Raw genomic sequence first — 27,502 nt, 5'->3', positions numbered from 1 at the left:
CTAATTATTTAGGAACATCCTGGTTTTTCTTAGCTTCTTCGTTTTTCTTTTTCAGTACTTTTTTATGCTTGTTAGATTTCATATGTATTCGGTATGTTCTATCCCCAATAATTATTCTTTCACAAACATTGCAGTAGTTATATGAATTCTCATCATCATTCTTCCGTTCATCATCAACTTGGGATTTGAGAGGTTGAAATCTGCACTCTTCTCCATTAAGAAAACTTTCAACTATGTGAATAGCTTTCTCTCTAACCTCTGTGTCCCACAATTCAATATTTGTTGTGTCCAATTCATATATCGGTGGTATCTGAAAAGAAATAAAATATTTTCATGAAAATTATGTTGCAATAACTACCAGCGCCATCTCATATAAATGTTTCAAATTAACTTTATGACTCTACTCGATACTAGATGGCGCTGTATATAACATGTAGTAATTCGTTCCGCTATCCAACTATAGATGGCGCTTATACTCTAAAATATAATAAGCATAAATATGCACCTCTCTGTTTGGATGTTCTAAAAATCTTCCCCTGGTCATCTTATTCTGCCGCCTGGCATACCTCCTAGTGGCCATTTTCATGTTGTCTATGCTCATTTCCAGTAGTTTCTGTCCTTGTTCAGAAGACTTCTCCTCTTCTGGCAGCATCAAGTATTCATGAAATTCCTTGAAGCCCAGAGTTTGGAAAATGCCCTTGGTGTAGTCAGGTGGCCTGTAACAATAAATAATTATGTTTTAAGTCTCATCTCATACACAAAAAATCCGTAGTTAATCGGAGGGAAGAGCCTATTTAAACTAAGTACATTCTGAATTCAAATGATGATTTATGTAAGTGTATGGCTAAAAATTGTAACAGCCACGCCTAGGTAATTTATTAGAATCGAATTTAAAAGGTCGGTCAATAAAAATATAGTGTATACGTGTAGTTAGGTACTGCCAAGGAATGCTGCTGAATGTTACTAGTTTACCGCCTAATTTCGTAGCATTACAGTTGCAAATCGTACGCAATACTTTCAAGCAAAATGTAACCTAACTACGCAGATACCTGTAGCATTCATAAACTGCTTTTTGCCGCGCAAATTAAGTAGGTACGTAATTCATTTCTTACATAATACGGTGTAACGACCTCATGAAATGTAGCAAAACAAAAACAGAGCGGGCCGTGTAAAAAACCACAGACAAACTAAAGTGACCGGCCGGCTTGCTTGGCCGTGAATTGAAAAGGTAAAAAACCGTGTCGATAACCCTGAATCGGTTTTAGTTCATTCTTCCGAGGGTTTTAGCTCGTGCTTGGAGTGACGGGCTGTCTGGCACACACTGGCCCGGAGTCATCTTGGTCGAGGTGGCATTCTTTTGAAACTGGGAGGAGGAGTACCTATTACTATTTTCCTAAAAGAGTCAGCACAAGAATAGTATCCTATATTACTAAGGGATAGTGTAGCTTTTATGTAAAGCCAGAAAACAAAGAACAAAAATAAAATTCTATATATCTGGCATCTATCATTTCAGAGGAGTTCCGGCATTGCATATTGGGATATCTCTAACTCGCCTACCAAGCTTCGAGATTATGGCAAGAACCCAAGTCTTGAAGACCCCAGTGTTAACAGTAGGTTAATTACTGACTGAATACGAAAATTGCTTTATTATACCCTTGAAAATACCTAATAAATACCTTGAATCAGTGCTGAATAAGGCTGTCAACACTCGAGTACAATGGTATGGGGTAGCAATAACACGCTCAAGTAGCATCCTCCACGAATGTAATAATAAAACTGAGACTAATAGAGGGGAAAGCCTACCGCCAGAGCCTACGTACAACGTATGAATTCTACACCCCCGTGGCACAAGGGTTGTCATTGTAAGGGAATAAAACCAAGATATAGTAGTTATGCTTTAAATTTGTGTTTTAGAGGATTTTGATGACTATAAATTGTTATTATAACGAAATTTATAAAGTAGCTAGTCAATTTTGTTAATAAAATCAGAAGCTCTAGCTAGATATTTATTTCTTTTGCTGACTGTATATGAAGGAATCATCGTCATCACATCAATAAGGTTTGCTATGAATGCACCATGATATATAGTCCTAGTTTCTAAAATATATTTTCTTAACAAAATATTCCATATGTTTCATTGGGATGCAACGTGAAAAGACATTAATAATTAAAACCTATTTAATTTTAAGCTTAGATTCAACAAACAGACATACAGATACCCAACTCAGCCTTTACACCCCTCTATCCTTATATCCATGGCAAAAAGCATGTAGATGAATTGAGAACCTCCTTCAAAAAACCTCCTCAGTTAAAAAGGCGATGGCGACCACTGCACCTAAGCCAGTCTTCCACATGAGCGCACATGACTAATATTGGTAAACACGGCGGTGGCAACCCTAGCCGCCTGTGCGCGTGGCGTGGTCGCTCTCACGGCTTCGACGTTACGCGGCAACCCTAGCGGGAGCGAACAGTCTTGATACTTTCACTTTTTATTTCATATTTACTAGGTTTTTCTCGCGAGTCTCTTTAAAAAGGTTTGTTTGGTATAAAATGCTGCTTATATCAATCACGAAGCAGTGTCTGTTTATCCTAACTAATATTATAAATGCGAAAGTAACTGTGTCTGTGTGTCTGTCTGTCTGTCTGTCTGTTACTCTTTCACGCCAAATCTACTGAACGGATTTGAATGAAATTTGGTATACATACGGTCCAGACCCAGGGAAAGAACATAGGCTACTTTTTATCCCGGAATTCCCACGGGAAAACTTTTTAAAGCGAAGCGAAGCGCGCGGGAACAGCTAGTAAAGATATAATTTTTCCAAAATCAGTTCTGTAGATCAAATGTTTTGTTGCAATAAATACTTACAGGTAGTCAAGTAAATATAGCTGAAATACAGATTTTAGTTCAATGGAAGCTTTTCCCGTATTCCGGGATAAAATCCTATCTCAAAGTCTAATCTTAAGTACCTAAGTAGGTACATTAGACTTTTCATTATTTTATTGAGGCAGGAAAAACATCTTCTAATTATTTTAAGATGAATTATTATTATAGGTAGCTAACAACAAGTGTACCTAACTAATAAGTTGATGCCTGAGGGCAGAAATTCCACAAAGGATGACTAAAATACTCAGAGCCTTGGGCCCGGAAATTTCGGTTTAAATTATAGTAGGTAGGTAGTTTAAATAGCTAATGCAATATTTAGAGGATCGGTTTTTGCACAGCTGCCTGTACTGAAAAAAGGAAATAATGATTTTAAAATCGCATCACGGATAGAACTCTATGGTCACGCTTTACCGTTCGATTTCAATTCAAATCCAGCGTTTATTCTTTTTAAAACACAACCTCTGCGACCAGCCAGCCAGACGCCGGCAAGTCAATTCGAATTTCGAATGGGAATTTATTCATAAACCTAGCCGAGGTGTCTAAACCGTGTGACCCTCTACAATAGGGCCCGTACGCATGAAATCTAAAACCAGACCACAAACTTACAGATGCTCGCGCGGTCATTCGCCCTCCAGTCTCCAAGCCACTCCACACGCAAACTCCTTTGTTTTTACTCTTTGTTATATGACAGGTGGCTTAGCTAATGTACGCCCGTGTTGTCTAGCTTGCATGTAAATACGAGGTTTTTAACGGATGCAAGAAATACTTTTGATGAGTTTGACAGGTTGATGATTGTGCGTGCGGTATTATGGTGCTCCTTTGTAGTTTTTTTAAGGCCATAAGTTAAACGAGTTTTGTATGTGCAGGCATAACTACAGCCATATTAACTGATCCACCGTGTACTAACCTTAATAGCTGGAAGTTCTTATATATTCTGAAGTATTATGTACAAACGAGTGGCTATAACAAGGTGGGCTTATTACAAAATCCCAGTATTTGACGCCATTGAAAAAAATCAACAAAGACTCGTTGCTTTTAAACTGTGATAAGGAAGACACTTCACGACTTTAAAGTCTTCAAATCCCGGGTTCCTTTGAACTTAAAGCCACTTTACCGAATACGCACCCCTACTTTGAACTCAATGACAGTTTTGGGGGTCGTTTAAGGGCTGTCTATGGCACCCGTATGTTTTTTTTATAGTTGAAGCCAAAAAAATGTGCCATACCCCTCAGCTTCTCCGCTTTTTGTGTCACTTTAAACGTGTTGTCTCGTATCACGTTGGTACTTTTACACCAGCATCATTCCAAAATAATGTTAGTTGAGATGAAAAGTTTGAACATTACACTCACGAGCAATGAAAAAGTTCCACCTACTTTTTCCACGAAGATTTTTTATTTTCATGAAGTTGTAGGTACTTCATTTATATTTATTTAATTAACAATATCACACTGTAAACAAAGTGCATTGCAAAATTATAGAGTGAGAATGCTTCTGAGAGAGATCAGGTTTCTTTGCAGTTTCTTTACTGTACCTACCGGCGCTGCCTATAGTTTGCCGCACCTAAATGTCCCCACATAATCATCAGTCCGTGATCATCTACTGCTGGACATAGGCCTCTGCCACGGAGCGTCACAACACGCAGTCCTCGGAATTGCTCATCAAGCCACTACCGGCGGCCACCTCTGTAATGGGTTGGAGGGCGTCCCACGCTATGCTTGCCTGTTCGTAGTCTCCACTAGAGAACTACCCTACCGGTCATCGGTGTCTCCACATATTATTATTATTAAAGTATTCATAGTCAGTGAGATCAGTTCTCAGCATCATGTCGGGGTCACCAATTGCCAAATGCCTAGGAAATGAGAGATACTCACTGTCCCCCCTGCAGCCGGCGCAGGTTGTGTCGGCGGTGGAAGGCCTCCAGCTCCTGCAGCAGCCCAGCCCGGAGCATGGCGTCCACGCGCGTGTCCAGACGACTGTCGTGGACTGACTGCGGGAGAGAGATGGAGGGTTTATTAATTTGTGATCGGTATCTTTTTCTGGGATGGATGTATCCTACATTCCTCGAAGATAACACTTTTCAGAAACGTCTGTATTATATAAAGAAACACTGAAAAAAACGACAGAAAATAATAAAAAACAAAATACAGACAATCATACAATACAAAACAAAAACTGTCTGTAAATGACTGGTGTAAGAAGGCTGCCTTCTGGTGACATCGGGTGACGTGTCACTTCCTTATACAATACGTTCTGCTCCCCCTGGGCAGTCAGCGACTAACTGGCTAATCCTTTAATCATGGTGACAAACCCTAGTGTAGCTTTTTTGTTTGTCACTGACAGGAAAAGAAAATTAAAATGCTATTTCTTTCAAATGGTAGATTACCATGTCCGCCCGAAGTTATGGTAAGGAAGAAGACTCGCAAGGAAGGATTTTTTTAAATTGTGACTATACCTACCTAGTGGTATATATCACTGAAGCACTCTTTATGGTTTGTAGGAAAAAAGTGCCAGCCTCAAATAGAATAAATAATTAGATATAATGTTTCGAAAGGAAATAAAATTGAATAAGGTTCCTTAAAGGTATACAAAGCATCAATACAATTAATATTGATAAAAGCTTTCCAATATTCAGAATATTTAAATAATTTTATTTTTGAGTGCTTCCTTTCATAAAAATAAAATAGACCCGTAGATTTTATTTGGAAGAAAGCGGGATTTTCACGATTAGAGTTTGGTAAAAGTATTTATGTATGCTTTATTTACTATCACAACTTATATACGCTGCGTATTTACAGGTAAAGCACACCACACACGGGTGAGACAGGCGGGTAAATAAACACACACGGAGTAATGACACGGTGACTCGGTCACACCCACAGCGGTTGTATGCAGTCAGGTCTGATTCATGCATATTGCTTGTTCTATGCCATATTGGTACTTTTAGGTAGATCCCAATTGACACCTCAAAATTTTAGGAAACTACTGGGGGGTCACTCTATCTGTGACGAAAAACTAAGTTTCCACAGCTCTTGGTCGTTCGTTTTTCGCCAGTATAGAGTAACCCTTCTGGTTTTTTTAACGAAGTATAGCGGGAAACCTTTTAAAATGTTACGAAACGTGTGGTGAAGATCTCTCATCATTATCATCCACCTATAGCAGAGTCCACTGCTGGATGTATTGTAGGCTTTTTCAAAACTGGATGCGATCTATAGCTTTCATTAAGTAGGTACCTTAAACCTTTCGCAAGTCGTGACCCCATCAAGAGCTCTAGTAATGAATAAATGAAAATTACAATCGCCTGTGCAATTGCACCACTGTACAACAGGTGTTACTAATTTATAACGTTATTATTAGTAGGGGGTATAATACAAGCTCAGTGCAGGTCGGTGCATTATTACTGCCCGGTGCAGTGTGATGAAATCCACGATGTGACGTAATGTGAGCAGTTGCAGGGTGACGACGTCATATTTTATATAATTCTAGTAACCAAAGCTGCTAGCCTAGCACGGGTCACAAGACGCGCACGTAACTAAAGTTATCCGTGATCCGCGATGTGAAAAACTTTGGTCATCTTTCTCTGTTCTAGGCTATCTGGTATGATAATTATGATAGAGATAAGTCCTGATTCTAACGAAAACTACGTGGGTTGTACCTACATAAATAACTAAATGTTATTTAAAGTTTTGGTACTAGTAATTGTTTCTGGGGTACGAATTAACGTTGCAACCAGCTTTGATTCATTGTGATGATAAAATGGTTAAAATGCATATACACAGGTATGTGCTATTCTTAGCAACATTTCAATGCTTGTAGCATTAAGTCCACCCTTTGTACACTTATTTTTATATTTGTGCAATAAAGGATTAAATAAATATGCCAATGCTTAGCTTTTGAAATAGATAGGAAAATAGGTAGAAGATGATTTTTCGATTTACCGCAAAAAGTCCCATACGACGCCACGGAGACGCGACATAATTTAGTGGAATCGGGCCACAGAAGTGAGAGCAGTGAATTAGTCATAGGGAGTGTCCATAGATTGTAGGTCATGATCTAAGTTGAATACAGACGCGCACTTTAGCGTCAAAGTGATGGATAATGTATTTCTAGCATTTATGATACACTCGCGAGTAATAATTAAGTTCCACTTGCATTTTTTTAATTTGATTACCCATTTCTTCTTATGTGTTATTAAATGTACTTTAATATTGCAGACGACTTCATTAAGTTAGCCTTTTCCGTTTACGAAAAATTTGGTAATTTTCTCACAGAACCTTTTTCCTTGCTCGTTACATAAACCGTCATCCGTTTTCCTGTGAAACAGTAACAAATGTCCATCTATTCTTCAATACTTACGTTTATAACTAACTAGCTGTTCCCGCGCGCTTCCCTTCGCTTTAAAAAGTTTATACCAAATTTCATTCAAATCCGTCCAGTAGTTTTGGCGTGAAAGAGTACCAGACAGACAGACACAGTTACTTTCGCATTTATAATATTAGTTAGGATTAGTAGAGAATTTTACGTTTGTAACTTTATGCTGAACGATTATTGCATATTGAATTTATGAGAGTGAGACAGGAAGTCTCTAAAGTTCACGCTATGACTCACAGGAGTCAATGGCGAAATGGGCGAGGATAGATATTTACAGTAGGTAGCAATATAATATACGTAATAAAACCACAGTTACTTAGACACCTACGATCTGACAATAAACTGTTGAATTATTGCATGGCACTGTCTAATCCATAGGAGTAAATAAACTAACGTTACTTTATGGTCTAATCTTACGTTATATTATTAGATTAAACCCCCAGTCCCATTAGAACTTCCTGACAAGGTTTTGTTATACAGAAAGAGTCGAAATTCGTGTGTTTTCTCCGACATCTAAAGTTTTTAATCAATTCGAAACCCTTTATTGAAAGTCCTAGATTGAAAGTTGCTCATTATGTTCACTTTTTCTGCTTCAATGTAGGTCATTGATCTGTTGCCGGGTAGTTCACTGATAAATTTCTAACCTGTGTTATAGTCACATCACATTTTATGGGAAGAATGACAAGTGGGCGTCGCGTCGTATCTAAGAGTCTGTGACTAAATGTTGTAGAATGCTCTAGGTTCAAAAGTGCAACTTGCCTATTACTCATTAGATCTATGACTCTCTGGTGACTAACAAGCAGTTTATAAATTAACCTGTCCTTATTAAAAATAAAATAAAATAAAAACTTATTGTTAAGCTTGAATTGATACCGGACCTGTTGTAAAAATTATACCTACAGCCTGAAAAAAAGGTTTAGAAAATGAAGAAAAGTGGATCTTGCCTCCCACTGTCTGTAACCAAAGAGTATTTTGATAGTAAACTACTGATGATTATCTCTAATCATAGAACTTCGACTTGGGTAATAGATTTGTTCTTAAATCCTAACTTATATTATAAATGCGAAAGTAACTGTATCTGTCTGTCTGTCTGTTACCTTTTCACGCCAAAACTACTAAACAGATTTGAATGAAATTTGGTATACAGATGGTCCCTGAGAAACCCTGAGAAAGAACATAGGCTACTTTTTATCCCGGAATTCCCGCGGGATAACATTTTAAGGCGAAGCGAAGCTTGCGGGCCAGCTAATTATAAATAAACGTCAAAGTTTGTAAGAACCTATGTATGCATGGATGTTTGTAACTGAGTCGTATGTAAGGTTTTAATGCAGGAATTCAGACGAGGATACTTTATAAGGCAAATCGAAAGATTAATTTCATAACCCATCAATTAGAACACCGGCGAAAATAAAATAAAAAAGATTTTTCATTTCCGTGTCCTAAACTTATCTATGCAAGTCTGTAAACGCAAATTTTCCCGCCTCACTTCGAATCCCGCCATGACAATTCGAATTTGGAATCGAAAATAAAAATGGCGCGAATCAATATTTGATTATTTGCATTCGTCTGCGCGGGAACCGGCGGGCCTCCGAGAGTCAGCGGCCGCCACTCAATGGGCTTACATTCAGCCAAGTTCAAGGGCATACGAAAAACAAACAGGTTTCACAAACTAAACAAAACGCTCAAACGAGTTTGAACTGAAACTGAACATAAAAACTGATTTGCCTGGAATGCAGTACACACCTATACGAGTACATAATGATAGTATCATTGCATGTAGTTTTTCCCGGTTTTATATCCTGTTTCGTGGGAACCATTTCCTAATCGTAAGGAGTGAGGATACCTTAGGTGCACAATCAAATATCTTCAAATAATACTTATCTATTTTGTTCGGAAAACGTCAAACGTACGACTTACTTAGTATTGCTCCTATTGAACGCTAGTTGGAATCTTGACCTGGGGCCTCTTCAGACAGAATCGTTTTTTGTACAGTAAGCGATTGAATCGAATCAACAAAGAGGCACAGTCACAATTATTTCACCTGACATGAGAGTTAGAAATCGCCATGTAACCCGAGCTTAACCAGACATTATTCTAACCTTCACCTTGCCAGCAATTGCGACTATTACAACTGCCAGCTCAACGCACTTTACATACACATTGCCCAATTTCCTTAGTAATAAGGACGTTTTTCACATAACTTCTTCTGATAAGCATCAGCAAATCAGTTTTTTTACGTAAAAACGAGACAGTTTTATCAGGCGTGTAGATGTTTTTGCGCCTTTTTCAGTATTTTTCAGGACATGACACTGCCCTGCAAAAATATGTAGAGTCAAGTGGCTCAGAATGTAAATATTAGGGGGAAGCTTAAAATGTAACATGTTATTTCGAAATGTAAATAATCAATATGAAACGTAAACAAAAAACTTGTAATTGATTACAACTAATAGTAATACTAAAGATCTTACAATCTATTGTAAATCTTGTAAATATTAAAATATAGACGAACATAATTTAAATAAAAGAAACAGGCTCATAAGCCTTAAGTAAACGTATTTTGAGTGTCCTTGGCCGCTGTTGCCCGATGTATTGGGGATAATTTTGAATTAATTGCCTCATAAATTATCATAATTACACCTGATACTATTTTGGACCTCGTAAATTTATGTAAATCATTGTTTTAATTCACATACGCAAGTACTATTTAACTTTTAATGAATGAAAAATTCCATTTAATGCTCTAATAGAATTCGAGTCATTGTGCGATTGTCAGATGATTTATTTGATTTTAAAAATAAGTAAAGAGGAGATGTAAAACTCGAATTGACCTGTCAAATTTGAAAATAGAACGAGAAGCGATGCGACGGCATCTGACAGAATGCTTCGTTTGAACTTAATGACACGGGACGTTCTATTTTTAAAAACTGCTGTCAAAACATAGTCTTGTTTCTAAACAAGTTAGCGACGCGCTCTTCCGCCTTCTAAATTATTTTGTATTTTTTATTATTTAAACGTTTTCATTTTTGGACTACCGAGTCTACCAACATAAAACACACTGGTTCTTTCTTTAAACTGGCACCGAACTATGTCTCTTCTTTTCAGACAGAAACATCAAATACATTTTATTGTTACGGTACCATTTATCATCCTTTGTACCGGCCAAGTGATAATTCAAGGAAATTACCTAACTAATTAGTAGTTTTCGTCCAAAGCTAGACTGATTTGAAATTCAGTAGGAAGCCAGCTGTGGATTGACCGCCCTTGACTCCGGGCCGCGACACGTGCAAGCGCCTAGATCGTGACGCGAGTCTGGTCGCGCCTCAAACGTCGTATTTGGCGTAATCTCATGCCTTTTTCGGCGGTTTCCGAGAAAAGTAAAAGCGTTTTTTTGTTTTCGAAGCCGAATGCCGGCCCGCTTGTTATTGTTTTGCTTTTTTCAAGCGTTCTACCACCATCGGTCGTATTGTTTGGGGCTTTCGATTCTCACCGAATAGCCTGATGAGCTGTTTTCGAACGCAAATAAGTTGTGGCATTTAAATACGCTATCATTTCAATTTTATAGAATGATAATGAAAAAGTACAACAATAGATAATGGAGTGTAATAAAAAGTGTTGCTTACTTATCGTTATTTCCGAACGATTCATTTTTAACTTTTTACGTTTGGAAAGGGCATCGATCCTGGCCGAATAGAACTGGTACTTTTTTTAGCTGTGAAAAAAAAAGCTGACACACGGATCGCGCCAAAACTGTTGAGTTGTTGGCATCATGCGCATGTGCAAAAAGTTTCCTCCCGCGCTTTATGAAAAAAAAACTGATATAGATAGGTAGGTACGCCATTACCGCCAGGCGTGGGTCATCGTTCGAGCTGACACATTGTTGATGATGCTATTCTAGTATTGATGTAAGTCCCAACCATTGATCTATAACTATAAATGGAAAATTAAAATATGTAATTACATTTAAGAACACATGAAATAATTGTTATAAAGGGGAAAGTACCTATATTTTTTTTAAATAACCACTGTGTATAATTTTTCGGCACATATACTTAGCTACACTATTTTTATAAGTTATTGATCACATGGATCACAAGCTACATCTTACTAATGTACTACTTCTTGTTAAAGCTTAAAAGAGATTCGTTTAATTTATCGTTCTGGGAGAAACATAAATTGTCGGAGCTCTCAGTTCGTAGTCAAGTGACAAATTGTATCCATTCAAAAGAGTGTTTGGAAAAATAATTATGAATATAATAATATATCTATAACACAGTTCATGATTGAAATGTTAATGGTATATTTGTTTTTAGGTGTCATAAAATATAACAACACACGCACACGCACTCACGCCTTGTACTAATGTACTCCCTTGCGGGGTAGGCAGAGGTGCATTGCTGCACCCACTTTTCGCCAGAGTGTTATGTTAGTCCCAATGTAATAGGGGGCGGGCCTATTGCCATTTTTACGGGCACATCCAAGACCTGAGAACAAATATCTGTGTTTATACAAATATCTGCCCCAGCCGGGAATCGAACCCGGGACCATCGGCTCAGTAGTCAGGGTCACTAACCACTACGCCATTCGGTCGTCATAAAATATAAGTTTAGAATAAGTGAGTGACACTAATCTGACTGGTCAATCCTTTCACCACGGGCACAAATCCAACCCTGGTACAAATCCAAACTTGTTACCGACTCGCTAAGGGCAAGTCTGCGTTGTTTTCCATATATTTTTCAGGGTTAGGTATGTCATAAACAATATGAGAAATGGGGCCTCGCCCTAAGAATAAGAAATACACGAATATACTACAAACAAGCAAATCGATTTCAAACACAAACTACTTGAGAATGAAATTAAAACAACGAACTTAATTAAATCACTATTAGATGATAAGTGGTTATTTTGACCACACTCAAAGGTGAATATTTTGTTGGATTATGTAAATTTCTTAACAACTAATGTGATTAACGGGTGATGTTCACAATAATCCCTTTTAACTTTTTAATTATACGTATTTATAATATTTGAGTGAGTGTTCATGTTTTTCAAAAGCAGCTATCAATTAAAAATAACTAGTTAAAATTGGTCACGGCTGGGGGAGGTGAATCCTTGTCGTGGTTTACCACAGAGATTTTTTAAAATTTTATAATTGTCATTACCGTTGCTATCTATTCGAAATACTGAGCCACTTTCATTATCGAGCCAACTCTGATTTTCACATTTAAAAATTTCTTGATTACGTAAAAACGTTTTACCATTTTAGGTATTTATACTTATTAACACTTTGAATGTGCCAGTGAGTAAGTACCACTGGAATTCAAAGGGTTAATATACTAGCAACTACACTGTAGTATGTAAAAATATATATCTATTAAATTCGAAATAATGCTTATACTGTTTCTATTTAAAGAAGAACGTAATTAGGCAGGACACCTGTCGCTGGTATTATTATTATTGGCCTTTTGCAATCGCGGGTGTAAGCACTCGTTTAAAAGATTCCCTTTTAGAGTTCCTCTTCAAAAAAATTTATAAACATGAGAAATATTTTGAACTGTTACTTTGTGGAAAAAACGCTTGATTCTTTTAAAGAAAGAAAGAAGATATTTCTCATTTGTGGCGCTTTTAGCCATTATCACGGCCATAAGTTTACAAAAGAAACAGAATTTTAATAATGGGCTTATTACACTTTATGTTTTTATTTACACTTTATTGAATACAGAATAGACAAATTACTCAACACAGGTTTACAAAGAGACTTAAATTATTTGCATACAAAGGCGGGCTTATTACCAGAAAGCAATTTCTTCCAGCCGACTTTCGATTGGTGGAAATTGTCTAAAAACTTAAAGTTGCAATAAAAGCCACGGAACCCTTTCACATTATATTAACACACAAAATGTCAAAGAAAATAAATAGAATAATATAAAATGCAAATGTCGCGGGTTCTCGGTAGGTAAATCGTTCGCATTATTTGTTCGTCTGGGCGGGCGTTTTAATAAATGCCCGTCAATTAGGCTTACAGACTGGACGTTTGTGTTAGTGCCCGGAGGCGAGTGTCTGCCTGCAACATCTATGTTAGTGAACCACTGGGTCTTGGGAAACTACGTTCTTTCAAATTGGTTAATAATCAGAGAGTTATTATTTTATAAGTCTAAGGGCCTGTTTCGCAATGTCTGGATAATGGCTACCTTTGAGCTAAAATACATGAATGTTTTTACTGATTCACGGGATAACGGTTCAACCAATTTTCATAAACTTTGTTATATAGGAAAGTGTGGCTCTAGATCAACATATATGCTAAATTTTATTCCGGAATTCCCACGGGAAAACCTGACAAGGCGATGCGAGGCTCGCTTAAAATACTAGTAATGTAAAAATCGCATATCTTCAGTAGTAAGTACCTATAATATGTATCCCTTCCGTTGCCCGGACACAGACCTCTAACCTATAGGTTTAATAAATACGCGTCTACACCGGAACATAGCCAACCAATTACACAAGAATTCTAACGCGCAACGAGTCGCAGGAATGCAACATGAAAAAACAAAAAATATATTGAAAAAAAAGTAAACATGTGCAAATGCTCGACCTACCTTAACGCGGTGGGGTTAAGGCCACACTGGCAGGAAATAAAGAAAAAGTAAAAACAGCAGGTGTACTCTACTGTCTACAGGGTGTTTTCTATACAACCACATTATATCTGTAGTAATCTGTACCTCAGAGCTAGTATTAAAATATGTTAACTTTTTGAAAGTTCCTTTTTTACACTTATTTTATGTATATACTTGTATATGTATTATAAAGCTAATTTTCAAAAGTAAACAAAAGGTTGACATAAAGAAAGACAATTGATATTTTTTGTGTAGAAAAAAACGAAGGCCATATTTCAAAAATTATTTAAGTATACTACATACATTTCCTTTTAATAATAGGTAGGTAGTTAGAGCAGATAAATTTATGTAGAATAATATTCTCGTAATGTATACGGTAACAACATTGCTGATTCAGTGTATCAAATGAAGTATGATGGACCGACATTTTGAATAATTTAGTCGCCCTCCTCATAACTGTATTCATACACTTTGACTACTATTTAATTCTAAATAGGTATTTTTTTTGTGTTTATGTATTATGAATAAAACTTCATACTTCGTTTCACGGAATACGTTACATTGCATAGTTAGGTATAAAAAATATTTATTTTGTCAGTATTCAACCTGATGATACATGTCATAGTAATTTGTTGCCGTGAAAGAGTAACGAACGTCCATCCATAGTCGGACCATTCAGTTGAGTTCCCAAAATGTTTAATTTGTGATAACTTGCAAAATTTCGCGTTTTTGATATGATAAGTACTTACTGCACTTATGGAGCCTTTTCCCAGCAGAGGGACACTAATATGGTATCATAAAGAAGAATTAAATTATATGGAGCGTTTTCACATCACCCTGTATACAGTCTCCCAACAGGTGCCCGGTCGCGTGCCGCCGCCGCCGCCTGCTACATACACGCCGCATTCGGACAGATAAATAATCATCATTTACTAAAGTTAATCCAATATTTAAGATATACTACCTACCTAAGTCGTTGGATAAGAAGGCTTTAGCAGCTTTTAAATAAACGCTCCTGGTGAAAAATTATAACAATGTCTACTAATTAATTTTTCCTTGTTTTTCAGTAATTATTGAGAGCTATGTCATTGTGTAGTTTCTACCAGAAAATAACATAAAATCCTAACACTGCCGACAAAAACTGCGTTAAAATGATAAAAAAACAACCACCAACTTTTTTTGTGCAGCCCTCAAATAGATAAAGAAGCTACTCAGCCGCAAAAAGGTCTCATTACAAAAATGACATTCCAACTTTTCAACAATATCCGATGTCACTCAAAAACTCATTTGTTTGTAACTAGACCCCCAGCCGACTACAACAGTAGCCGATGTATTTAATACAGATTTCGAACGTCTTTTGTTTCATGGAGGTATCAAATAATTATAGGGCATGTTGCCCCCTAATGCAGTAGACGGAAGATAGAATTTGATATAAAAGAGCGCTCGTTGCAATGCTAATGATTATTCTGAGGGTGGATCCCAAAATCCGTCGCCTAGCCTATTTGGAGGTTTTGTATTTTTTTGTTTTATTTACAGTCATTTGTCAGAATGCTTTTTTGAGACTTAAACAAATTGCGGGGCAGATGGAAGAAGTTAACTAGTTGCAGGTTGGAGATTACGTCGAAATATTAATATAGTAAGCCGAAGGGGGGGTGATTAAAGGGGTAATTCTAAACAGCTTTTGTTCAACGAGTTTTGGAAATTAAAAAAAAACTGCTTCTCATACCCTTATTGCCACATTCTGTATTGCGAGTTATTACACATAATAACAACAAAGTACACTGTTTAATCAGGCCTCAATTTTCTGTGCAGGCACAGCCCTGAAACAGCGGCATCAAAATTGGTCGAGCCGCGCGGCAGACGCTCGCCCGGTGGCGGTGGGTGCGCGAGCGCAAACACCTGTTGCCATCTCACCTGTCGCGATGCGCAGGGTTGCCACTGCTATTGACTTGTTATTTTATATTTATTAGTAGGTGTTACAAAAATATTGCTGGAAGAGATCGCTTTTAGTGTGTAATGTAATGTAATATAATATGTTGTGTGTTTTTCAATAAAGTAAGTATCTTAAATATTGTATTGTATATTAAGAAATTAAAGGAGCAATGTTAAATTACAAAACAAATAGCAATAGTTAGGTAATAAGACTGTTGCGATATCTTGTGCTACCTTATGAATGCTGTTTGGTACGTGTTGTCGTGCCATCTTCTACATAGAAAACCATTCAGCTATGCGAATCATCAATCAATTTAATGGGCGAATAATCAACTAAAATATTTGAATAATATTATTTCTGTTAAAAACACAAATATAAACTTATTTGTGACAACCTTTCTTTCCCTAAACATATTAATAAAGACCAAGTGTAAGTATGGAGGCACACGCCATATAACTTATGGCTTTTGTTCGCAGTATAATATTCTGTACAAAAATACTAATTGTACCAAATACAAGGCATGATGGATAAAGCAGGTTGATGTAATATGTGTAATTATGAATTCGTAAGCGGAAGCAGGATTTGGTTAACACTATTAAAACTTTTTTTATTTTACTATAATTGGGCATTTAAAGATGTAGCTAGCACTTTCCTAACAAGAGTTGTGTGCTTTATGGCTTAGAAAAATACTTAAATTTTACTCTTAAAGTAAATTAACAGTGCAATATCAAATAAGATAGAATTATAATAGGTATTCTATTATTATGTATATTAAGCTTTCTGTTTTGATAAAATGGCTCTTAATTTTGAGCATTTATACAAGAAATTCCTACCCGTTTTGTCGCAATTAAACCTAATTATCACCGGACAACTCATTAGGCTATTTTCGTTCATACAGCGCGTTGTTAATTTAAAATCCATAGATAGCAGTCAGCAGGTATTAATTATGCCAATCATAATAAAACATAGTTTTTCATTACTACGCGCCGTCTTAAAATAAAAACAGGCTGCTTCGGAAAAAGGACTAAGCAAACCAGTCATACCTCCAACTCAATTTATTTTTAAATGCGCGCTTAGACCAAATAGGTAAAGGTGCTAAGCAGGTGGGGCATCCAACCTTTTTTCTATCAAAGTCATTAATTTTCACAATTATTAGGTGTTTTATAATTTCGTAATATCTTAATACGACGTAGTCACGAACTGAGCATTTATTTTATGAACGCGTTCAATTAATTTCAAAGCTTATTACGTACTTGTTTAACTTTTTTGCCGAGCTAATCTAGATAAAACTAGGCATACTAGACCCTAGACCCTGTGGTTGGTCATATAGGTATATTTATGTAATAGTTTTATTACTTTTTCACACGGAATAATATAATTATCACTATACCGCCATGTAACGGCTTCAGAGTTAATGCATTTATCTCCAAACCTCCTGCAAAACGTGGAGATTAAACAATAGCTTCCAGTCTTGGAGAAATAAGCCAATGCCCTACAGTGGATTGTTGGGCTGTGTGTTTCTGAGTTTGTACTTACCTATACATAATTACTATGCATATATTCTTGCTACTAATTGCTTAGCTAAAACGCTGAAACAACATTTTTGCTTCCTAATTTGCTTATTTTGAAATATATTACCACCAATTCCATTGCTATCTATTAGCAATCAGCTGTTTCACAAACAGCAAAAAACGGAATTCCAATTTCAAAAATATAAACAATAATTTGAATATTCCATTCCATAACCAGCGGACCACCTGCAAATAGCGATTTTTTCATTTTAAAATACTTTTATGTCTACGTTGACATATGAATAAACAAGGTTAGTAGCAAGGGTTAAGAAACTCCTTTCTTGCCTGGCACACAGCAGCTGTGAGTCCAAGCCACCTGCCAATCTCGGACGCAGGTGCCTCTAGGGTGTTTATGTTTTTTTTGCACCCTTTGCCCTTACGGACCGTTCTGAATTTAAAAATTAAAAATAAACACGACACAATGTTGCCACGATCCAGTCGGTGGGCGAAGCAGTGGGGGCGTTGCGTAGTGCAAGAAAAAAAATAATTTAATTAAGTTAATAATCTAACAAAACATTGATCCAGTCTGATATCGCTATTGCGAAAAATGTCTCGTAAGTCAGTAGACTGATATTTATCATACATATGTATACAATACCTTTTTACGTATATTAAATATTTGTACACAAAGACAGGGCCCACTTACAGATACAGAACTTATTTTATTTGATGCCTTTCTGGGTTCATACGTAGTGAAAAACTAATAAAAAAACAAAACGAAAATCGGATAAGCCGTTTGGAGCTATGCTACCACCGATACAGAAACACGTTAAACTTATAACACCTCTATTTTTTCCATCGGGGTTTAAAGTAACCGCTACTGTAAAGGTACTGAACTGTACCGCGCCTCCACACTGCGAATGATGTAGATAAGGATACTTACTGTAATTAAGAGTAATTCAATTAAAGTTAACTGGATCCGCCACTGATGCCCCAAAATCGCCTTTGTGACGGATACAACGTGCATTCTTCGCGTTTTTGGGAATAATTATAATGATCTAAAGGAAAAGTAACCAGTTACTTCAGGGCCCTTTTGTCATAATTGAAAATTCAAGTATTTAATTAATAAGATCGACTAATTAAACATAGTAACCCGCAGCAACCAATAAATTACTGAATTGCACTTTGCTGTTAATCTATCAAAACCGTTTCCAACTGTCTGCCCATCATCGATAGAAAAAGTTGTTGAGACTGCCAAATACACTCACGGACAATGATAAGGTTCCACTGAGAAAACCACCAAATTACTTCTAAACGGATAAGGCTAGCTTAATGACGCCTTCTGCAACATTGAAGTATATTTATCAGAGCATCAGGATATTACCAACTAGTACCTAACAGTAATATTTATAAAATAAAAAATTGGGGTTGTTATGTGTCGACATTTTGTGAGTGGAACTTTTTCACTGCCCGTGAGTGTAAGTTTCAATACAACCTTTCTACAAAAGCATCAGAAGCAGTATCTACCTACAATACCACTCATATTCAAGGATAATTTTCGCATGGCAACATTAATAACAATATCGGAATATCGTGCGTAGCTTTTCCTTCAGCGCACGCGATTCGCTTCTAGAATTTTTAATTAAAAATACCCAATGCCTTTATGAGTGAGATAGAGTTTAGCTGCATACGGATTAAAGCATTCCGCCAGGGTAATGGTGAAACCATTTGAAATTGTGTTTTAAACCACCTAAAGGTCGTTATAAGTTTGACTTTTGTGTATCTAATTACTATTTTTTCATTTCATTTCATTTCATTTATTTCTTGCCTTAAATCACATGTTACAAATTATAGATTAACTGTACTATCTACTGTATACTTTATTCAATATTATGGTTCTAAAGCGGATGATTCAACTTTACATTTCTTCTGAATATTTCAGTTCACATTCATGGTTTGACATTGTTAAAATTAAAGATAGACGGATTCTTCAGGACCACTGCTCAATAAAGCACTGAATGACGGAAAGCATAAAGTAATGAAACAAAACATTGTAAAACGGTTTCTCAAGTAAACCCACGGAATGTTCACAAGTTATTGCTTATTTTACGTTTTAGTTACTGAAACTATTATGATAATAAAACGTTTATCGATTTGTTCTTTTCATGTGTGTTTCTGGCTGCTGAAAATAACTATGCCTAATTAGCCTCCCACCACGAATTAATTAGTTTATTACGTTTCATGACGGTAATGATACTATAATAATACCTAAATATAATCGTTAAGTTTATGTAAATACTGAAGTTAAAAGACGTAAGGAAGATTTTATGGAAGGATAAATTTAATTTTATAATTAGAGATAATTTATTATAGATTAGGGATAGTGTCATTCTATGCATGTATTCGCGTAGTATAAGGTACTTAAATATACCACCCCTCTCGTTTCCAGAGCAAGGACAGTCAGTAGCCGGTAAGATGAGGCCGCGAAAATAGGGGCCTATGTCCAGCAGTGGAAGTTGTTGGTTCATGATGTTATAATTACGAAGACACTTACCTATGCTTCTTGTAGTGCTCTTTCATTCTGAGGTTGACACCCTGACGTGAGGTTGATGATGATGATGATGACGTCACCTGATCACTTTCATCCCCTATTTTACCCTTTAGGGGTGGAGTTTCTGAAATCCTTTATTAGTGCTCACTTACACCTTACGCTACCTTAGGAACCTACATGCCAAGTTTTATTATTCAAGCTTGAGCCATTTAGGCTGGCTGTGCGTTGATGCCCAATCAGTCACTTTCTTCTTTTATAATATACTAGTGTGTTCCCGCGAGCTTCGCTTCGTCTTAAAAAGTTTTCCCGTGGGGATTCCGGGATAAAAAGTAGCCTTTATTCTTTCTCAGGGTCTAGACCATATGTATACGAAAATTCATTCAAATCCGTTCAGTAGTTTTGGCGTGAAAGAGTTACAGACAGACAGACACAGTTACTTTCGCATGTATACTTAATATTAAGTTAGGATTCCGTCCTACCAACCGTTTGGTTCTCGGCCGCTGCACCCGTGAGGTCCGTCGGCGCTCCACGCATGCAAAAAGGAAAATTAAAACTGAAGATATAGATTAGATAGAATATTGACCTGTTCACATTTCAGCCACAGCACCAGGGTCGCGCCGGGGTGCCGCAGCCGCCCCTCCTCGCCGCGCTGCTCCGCCAGCACCTCGCTGTGGCGCCGCCCGCTGTGGAGCCACACCTCGATGGATCTGTGGACAGATCGGGGAATTAGTTGCAGGATTATGCGTGATTCTGGGATTTTGGTAGTAAGTAGTCGATATTAAGTCGCCTATCCGGGCGCGTCATAATATGTAGTCATAACCAAAAAGCATAAAAATAGTGACCTCATTGCAAATAATAGAATTGACACTATATTTGGGAGGTTGAGAGTCGTCCGTCCAACTGCTTAACTGGGACGAAGCCTGGTAGGTGGGAAGTTAGCACTAGATAATTAGGCGCTCCGCCCACTGCTCGAGTGTCGAGACGGCGACGAGGTAGGGTCGCGGTGGCGTCCCGTGGACTTTAAGGCGCAAGATTTTTTAAGAATTTGGTAGTCTGTTCTGAGAACAAGATAATAGTAAACACGAAGAAATAACTTTTAAACTGAACCAAGCGACGCGGAACATTGACATAAATAAGAATACCATACAAAATACAAAACTTAAACAAAGTAAATAAACTACAACCAACTAGGGCGAAGCTTTTAACAAAAACTTCAAATAATTGACTTAAATCTTGTGCTAAGAAACCTTTCGCGCCATTCAACTCTACCGCCTTACTCAACCACGGGGTATATTTTAGCAAACATCAGCTTCAAGGTCTAGTAAATAAGAACTGAAAAGGTATGAGTGGTTTGTCACAGTTTCAAACAATACGATCGGAATATGATGTTTACTTTCGGGACTTTTGTGGAACAGTAAAAGGGTCTAAAACAGTTACTGACGATATGCACTCTCGTAATGTTAGATGTCCATCAACCAGCACGAGGCCAGCGTGGTGGACTAGACCTAAAACCCTTCGTTCATTGGAGTAAGACCCGTGTCCCAGCAGTGGGGATGGGGTTTCCCTCATCTCACCTAATCTTTATTGCCCAAAACTCGTTTCGCATATCTCGTAAGGTCTAAACTTTTTTGGTCAAATCATCACTTTGCCAAGTCTTACGTGGCATAAGACTCGTTTCGGCTAAAACTCTTTTGGCATAATCTTGAAACATGTAAGTCTCGTTTGCTCAAATTGTTTGTATATAGTTAGAATCTTGTTTCTCCTAATATTATCTTAATAAATAATATATTTTTCGATTTTCGGCGAAACGAGACTTTGACCAAACGTTACTATGCAATACGAGATTAGGCAAATAAATCTTATGCCAAAAAAGGTAGAACCGTGGGGATGTGATGGGTCGTGATGATGATGATGATGATGAATGTCAGAATAGTTACCGTAGCTTGAGTTATGTCTAGATAGTTCTTGTTCTGAATCCCGATTAATTTCACAAAAGCAACAAAAACTTAGGAACTGGCACTTAACCTTTACTGGCCCCTGCTAAAGACAGACAAACTGACACTAAAAGTTATAACAGCCCTCTTTTTCGTCGGGGGTTCAAATATCAAAAGCCCAAACTCCATGGTCCATTCAGACGCCTCTTTGCTATCACCGAGATCACAATGCGTCTAGAAACTACTACTAGAGTGACTTAGGAGGCTATTCTGAAGTTTTACGAGTTTTAAAGTGCCCATTACCGCGTAGTGGATTGGGGCTTAATGTCTTTATAGTCGTTCGTTTAAGGTCGAAAGTGCCGTGTGGAGCTATTCTGTGCTTTGTTATGAATGCAGGACAGTTGAGATGACGTTTTATTGTCACGCCAGTGTGTTTTTTCCAGAGCAAGCTAGCTGGATGTTGGAAAAGAAAAGTGTATTATTGTATTCCAATCTAAAAAGAGTATAAGGTACAATATTTAACTGCCATTATTTTGTCATTTTGTAAGTATTATGTCAATATGCAGGGCTAGTTTTACTAATTTTATCTTATAGATTAGTTTTGAGTTCATAATTTCTTTCTTAGGTAGGTATCAATTACATATTTTATCTGAAAATTTTCATTTTAACCCTAGAATTGAAAATAAGGACATGTGAAAATAATATGATATTTAAATGTGAGAGTTTTAAACGTCGGTTAGTGTAACTTGTGACTTTAAAAGTACTTGTACAAGTAACTAGACTAAGTGAAGAGGGCACGGCTAATAGAGAAGTACGAAATTCCTATTTCATGACCGGATGTTTTATTATATTATTATTATACATTACTTTATCCATCTTTATCTTTTCACAGAAAATTGTAACCTGAGCGTCGGCGTCGTTTTTGATAGCTTATAGTAAGTTAATATCGTGAGAACTTGGTCTCACTACTGACTAGATGAAATGATTAATAGATAATAGTTTATTTTAACATGTAGGTACCTAGTTATCATGGTTTTATAGTAACACTAGCTGTTCCCGCGCGCTTCGCTTCACCTTAAAAAGTTTTCCCGTGGGAATTCCGGGATAAAAAGTAGCCTATGTTCTTTCCCAGGGTCTAGACCGTATGTATACCAAATTTCATTCAAATCCGTTCAGTAGTTTTGGCGGGAAAGAGTAACAGACAGACAGACATACAGACAGACAGACACAGTTACTTTCGCATTTATAATATTAGTAAGGATAAGGATTGGGCAATAAATCATCACCCAAATTTAAAAAAGAGTAAAATACGCTTTCGAAAGTATAATGAAAATGTGTAATGTTGATAGAGGTACCAATGGATAAAATAAATATGGAAGAAATAGGTATCTAACATGCTGAGCCAAAAATTACATTTGCAATTTTCATGGCGATAGATTTCAATTTGAATATAGGAATAAGTGCAAAATTAATATGTTAATAATACTGCTTGAATATAACATTCAATATAACAACCCGGAAAGTTAATCCAAGAATTAACAGCAGACATCGGTTGTCATACTCACGACATAGAGGTATGCAAGTATGTAGGTGCCTCAATACAGACATTACTGAGCTACTAGACTGCGCAATGACAATGACTTTACGATTACTCCGAACCCAGGGGTCTTTCTACCATGAAGAAAAGGAAGTTTCAGAGCGCTTCTCCGCTTACCACAACTCTATGTCGGCGTCTTAAACATACCGACAGCTCCGGTTCGTTTTCTCACAAGATAGAGTAACCCTCCGGTAACAAGAGACCACCGTCCACCCAATCCTCAGTACCGCCCAGTAATTATAAATCAATAAGCAGCCCAACGACTCGAGAGTTCTTCAATAAAAACTGAGTGCTTCATAAAAGACCAGTCGTGGTAAAAAAAAACGACCAACAGGTGTGGGGTCGATGAACTAGCTTACATCATGTTTGGAAAAAATGAGGCAAAAAGTATGTGAGATCCAAATTGTGGCTTGCATTTTCTTGTAGCTTTCGTCGTCTGCGCTATGATTCATGGGTGTGTTTTGGTTGTAATGGATTGGGGATTAGCATTTAGATTAGTTGAGTGATGACTGATGCTGTGTCTTCACGGTGAATAGACAGAAGGGTTAGTCTATACTGACGAAAAACGAACGAACGAGAGCTGTCGTGCAATCGGCTCGTTAAATAGAACGAGATAGAGTCGTGGCTCGCACAGAAGCGCTACGAAACTTAGTTTTCGTGATATAGAATCACCCTCCTGGATGTAGTTGTCATGTCTTCAGTCTTGACTGGGCGGTCGTGTTAAGGCTTACGGGGTGGTATATGTTTGTAACGACTACTAACGACAGACTACATAATTTGACTGATATAACTAACTATAGGTAGACGAAATATTTATGCATGTGAGGTGTATCATCACAAATCACAACCCATCACGTCGCCACTGCTGGGGCACGCGTGTCTCCTTCCGATAGGGAAGAGTTTAATTCAAACTAAATTTCATAGCCATAAGTCATCGCGCGGTAAAAATGCTGCAAAATTTGAATTATACTATGTGAAGGATCCCAAACAACATATTGCAGCGATACTACACGAACTTAACTCTTCTTTAATGATAAATTTAAATTTAAGGCGAAGAATAATGCACTCGTTTCTTGACTAATCTCAATGAGATTTTGTCGTAAAGTTCATAGGTGATGAACATAATTGGGTTATTTCCTAAAATTCTCATGTTATCATAACATGGCCTTGTGTCGGGGTTCCGTACAAAGTAGAATTAATAAGACTTTTTTTTATGAACCGGATATATGTATATAGGTATCTAATAAATAACCTACTGATCGAATTGTACCCCTGAGTTTTAATAAGTCTATCAATTATCAAGAATCAATTTTACATGAACAATGTTCTACTGTGACCACAACTTTTTTTTTTTTTTTAAATCTTTATTATTTATAGGGACTTTTGTACACTATGTAGTGACGATGACAGTCCCATCGTGACTATTATACTAACATTTACAAATAATTAATAATTCAATTTACATTAATAAAGAATATAACATTCTAGCTGCTCCCGAAGTGGGTTCAGCCAGAATATTATGAAACACACCAACATCAGTAACGTTCAGCTGCAAAGTTTGAATAATCATATTTCTTTTGGGTGCGTAACGGACACATTCCAGTAGTAAGTGGTATAAATCTTCTTCTTTGCCACATACCTCACAATTGGGAGAGTTAACCTTTCTCATTAAAAAAGCAAATTTGTTAGATGGTATATGGCCAGAACGCATCCTATGAGCTACAATTATTTGTTTTCTACCCAATCTAGCACACAAGAACCATGGGATACGAGGAGGCTCGCTCTGAATGCTTTTATACCTAAGACCACAACTTGGTGTACGTAAAAAATATACTTTTTTTATTATTATTACTCATTTATTTCAGGCAACTAAAAGTACTACAAGTCATAAAAACAATAAAACGAATAAACGCGACATATTATCTCTTACTTCTGTAAGCCACGGAACCCGACAATCCAATTTTAACTCCGGCACCGAACATTTGATATTCAGAATTAATTCACAGTACGACTTTAGCAGGAGGTTATCGCATTCGCCTAAGGACCCCTGAAGGTGACTTTCATACAACATTCATGCACGTAAATAGGGAATGAAAAAATTGAGAAAACATATCGCTTAGTAATGGAAAAGCATTTAGTTATGATTTGTGTCGGCTGTGTGTGTGGCGCGAGACATTTGGAAACTATAATACATTACTTTTTATTTATTTACTAGCTGTTCCCGCGAGCTTAGCTTCGCCTTAAAAAGTTTTCCCGTGGGAATTCCGGTATAAAAACTAGCCTATGTTCTTTCTTAGGGTCTAGAGTCTAGACCATATGTATACCGAATTTCATTCAAATCCGTTCAGTAGTTTTGGCGTGAAAGAGTAACAAACAGACAGACAGACAGATAGACACAGTTACTTTCGCATTTATAATATTAGTTAGGATTACCAGTTGTTTTACAATTTTCCGTTAGACTACTAACAGAGTGCTCTTAAACCTAGTAAGGTTTGAGTGGGCCCTGCCCCACTCATGATTGCCATTCATAATGAATTTGAGTAATTACTTATAGGTATATATTAAGGGCTGATTTTTCAATAGTCAGATAAAAGTTATCTGAGGAATAATTGTGATGCGGTCGTGTCTGAATGTTGGTATTAGACAGTGACAGTAACAACTTTATTCCTTTAACATTTATCTGACCATTGAAAAAATAAAAAAGATCCCGACGAATTGAGAACATCCTCCTTTTTTTGAAGTCGTTAAAAATCAGCCCTAAATAGATTAATTTGTATTTATATATCCCTATCACAGCTAAATTATCTAATCTAATTTAAGTTGTGGTTTAAAGAACTATTGCATGATGTCCTATATTATGATTATGACTGACACTATTATTTTTAGTGTCTAATGGTGCTAGGATCCGACCATACTAACTGTGCAAGTGGTATCCCTGAACTAATGAAGAAGAAGAAGTCACCTGTCAGTTTCGAAAACTACAAACAATATGTTCTTGCTCTATAACTTTTTTTTGGGGTTGTCATTAAATTTGATTCTGTTGCAAAGTTAGCGATTCTCCGACTAGAGTTAAATTCTATATAAAAGCGATTACTGCCAGCTTTCCTAAAGGTGGGAACTTGTTAGACCTAAGTAATCTTTAGTTTTTTTAGATTATATATTTACTTAGTTAAGTTTTCCTAAACAAATAAAATAAAGTAAATGTAAATAATTTTCATGATTTCTGTGCATCCTCAATAAATTATGTTTTTCTACCTATTAATGCACTGTGGTGTACCAAAAAGTGGTGTCGGGTCGTTTGGAAAGCATTCAAATTATTGCGATAACTGCATCAACTCATAGATTTATATTGGTTATGTTCCCGCGATTATGTTTATTATTTCCTGAGGTGAAATCTCAATTATAAGTAGGTAGGTAGGTATTTTGTAGGTGGTCCGGAGCTAGAGATTGACCAAACCATAGAATAACGAGTACTAGTACTAGTACGAGAGTAAGATTACTACTGTACTTGTTATTCTATGACCAAACTTAAGTAGCCTTTTGCCCGGCATCGAGATATGCATCAGGTTATACGTTTGACGTGACTATCTGTCCTAGCGACACAACATACGAACGACGACTAATACCTACCTAGGAGTCTTTTCCTGAAATAGTAAATTACTTAATATTAACTGTCAATTTTTTATTGCATTTGTTTGTGTTTTGGTGTTTGGCGCACCAAACATAAATATTTTTTTTTATCTTTAACTGTGAACGCTCTGAAATTCGGTAATTAGTATCTAAACAACACGCCTAAACCAATCATAAAAAGACAATAAAATTTACTAAAGAGTCCATATTATTGCAACAATAATACTCACCCGCGCCAGTACAAGTAAACTAAACAAATCAGCCTCACTAAAATTGAATAATAAAAGAGGCTGTAAAATGGCCATTTCAAAATATCTTTATATTTAATTCAAGTTGCAATAGTCGTTATGACTTTACGGGGCCAAGACCGATCACTGTAGGTTCGTCATTTGCCAAAGCTGGCCCTGTAGTACGGGGCGCTATTAAGACGTGATAAGAGTTTTCCGTCGCGCTCGCTCTTGAGGCTGCGCGATGTGAGTGAGC

At 36.9% G+C, this 27,502-nt stretch overlaps 1 protein-coding gene across 1 annotated transcript in view; it reads right to left on the bottom strand.

Annotated features, from left to right (window-relative positions):
• Positions 1-4: 4 nt before the first annotated feature.
• LOC105385774 (tRNA dimethylallyltransferase) overlaps positions 5-27,502 on the bottom strand; it is a 160,650-nt gene continuing 133,152 nt past the window's right edge. Inside the window, exons 4-7 of the mRNA XM_038117349.2 lie at positions 20,442-20,565; positions 4,756-4,871; positions 506-716; positions 5-310 (exon numbers count right to left, since the gene is read on the bottom strand). Of these exons, the coding sequence (XP_037973277.2) occupies positions 5-310; positions 506-716; positions 4,756-4,871; positions 20,442-20,565 (757 nt within the window). The remainder of the gene's footprint in view (positions 311-505; positions 717-4,755; positions 4,872-20,441; positions 20,566-27,502) is intronic.

Source organism: Plutella xylostella, chromosome 29 (assembly GCF_932276165.1).
Source record: "Plutella xylostella chromosome 29, ilPluXylo3.1, whole genome shotgun sequence".
NCBI lineage: Eukaryota > Metazoa > Arthropoda > Insecta > Lepidoptera > Plutellidae > Plutella > Plutella xylostella.
Note: the sequence above shows the minus strand (reverse complement) of the source record. Positions and strands in the feature narration are given on the sequence as shown.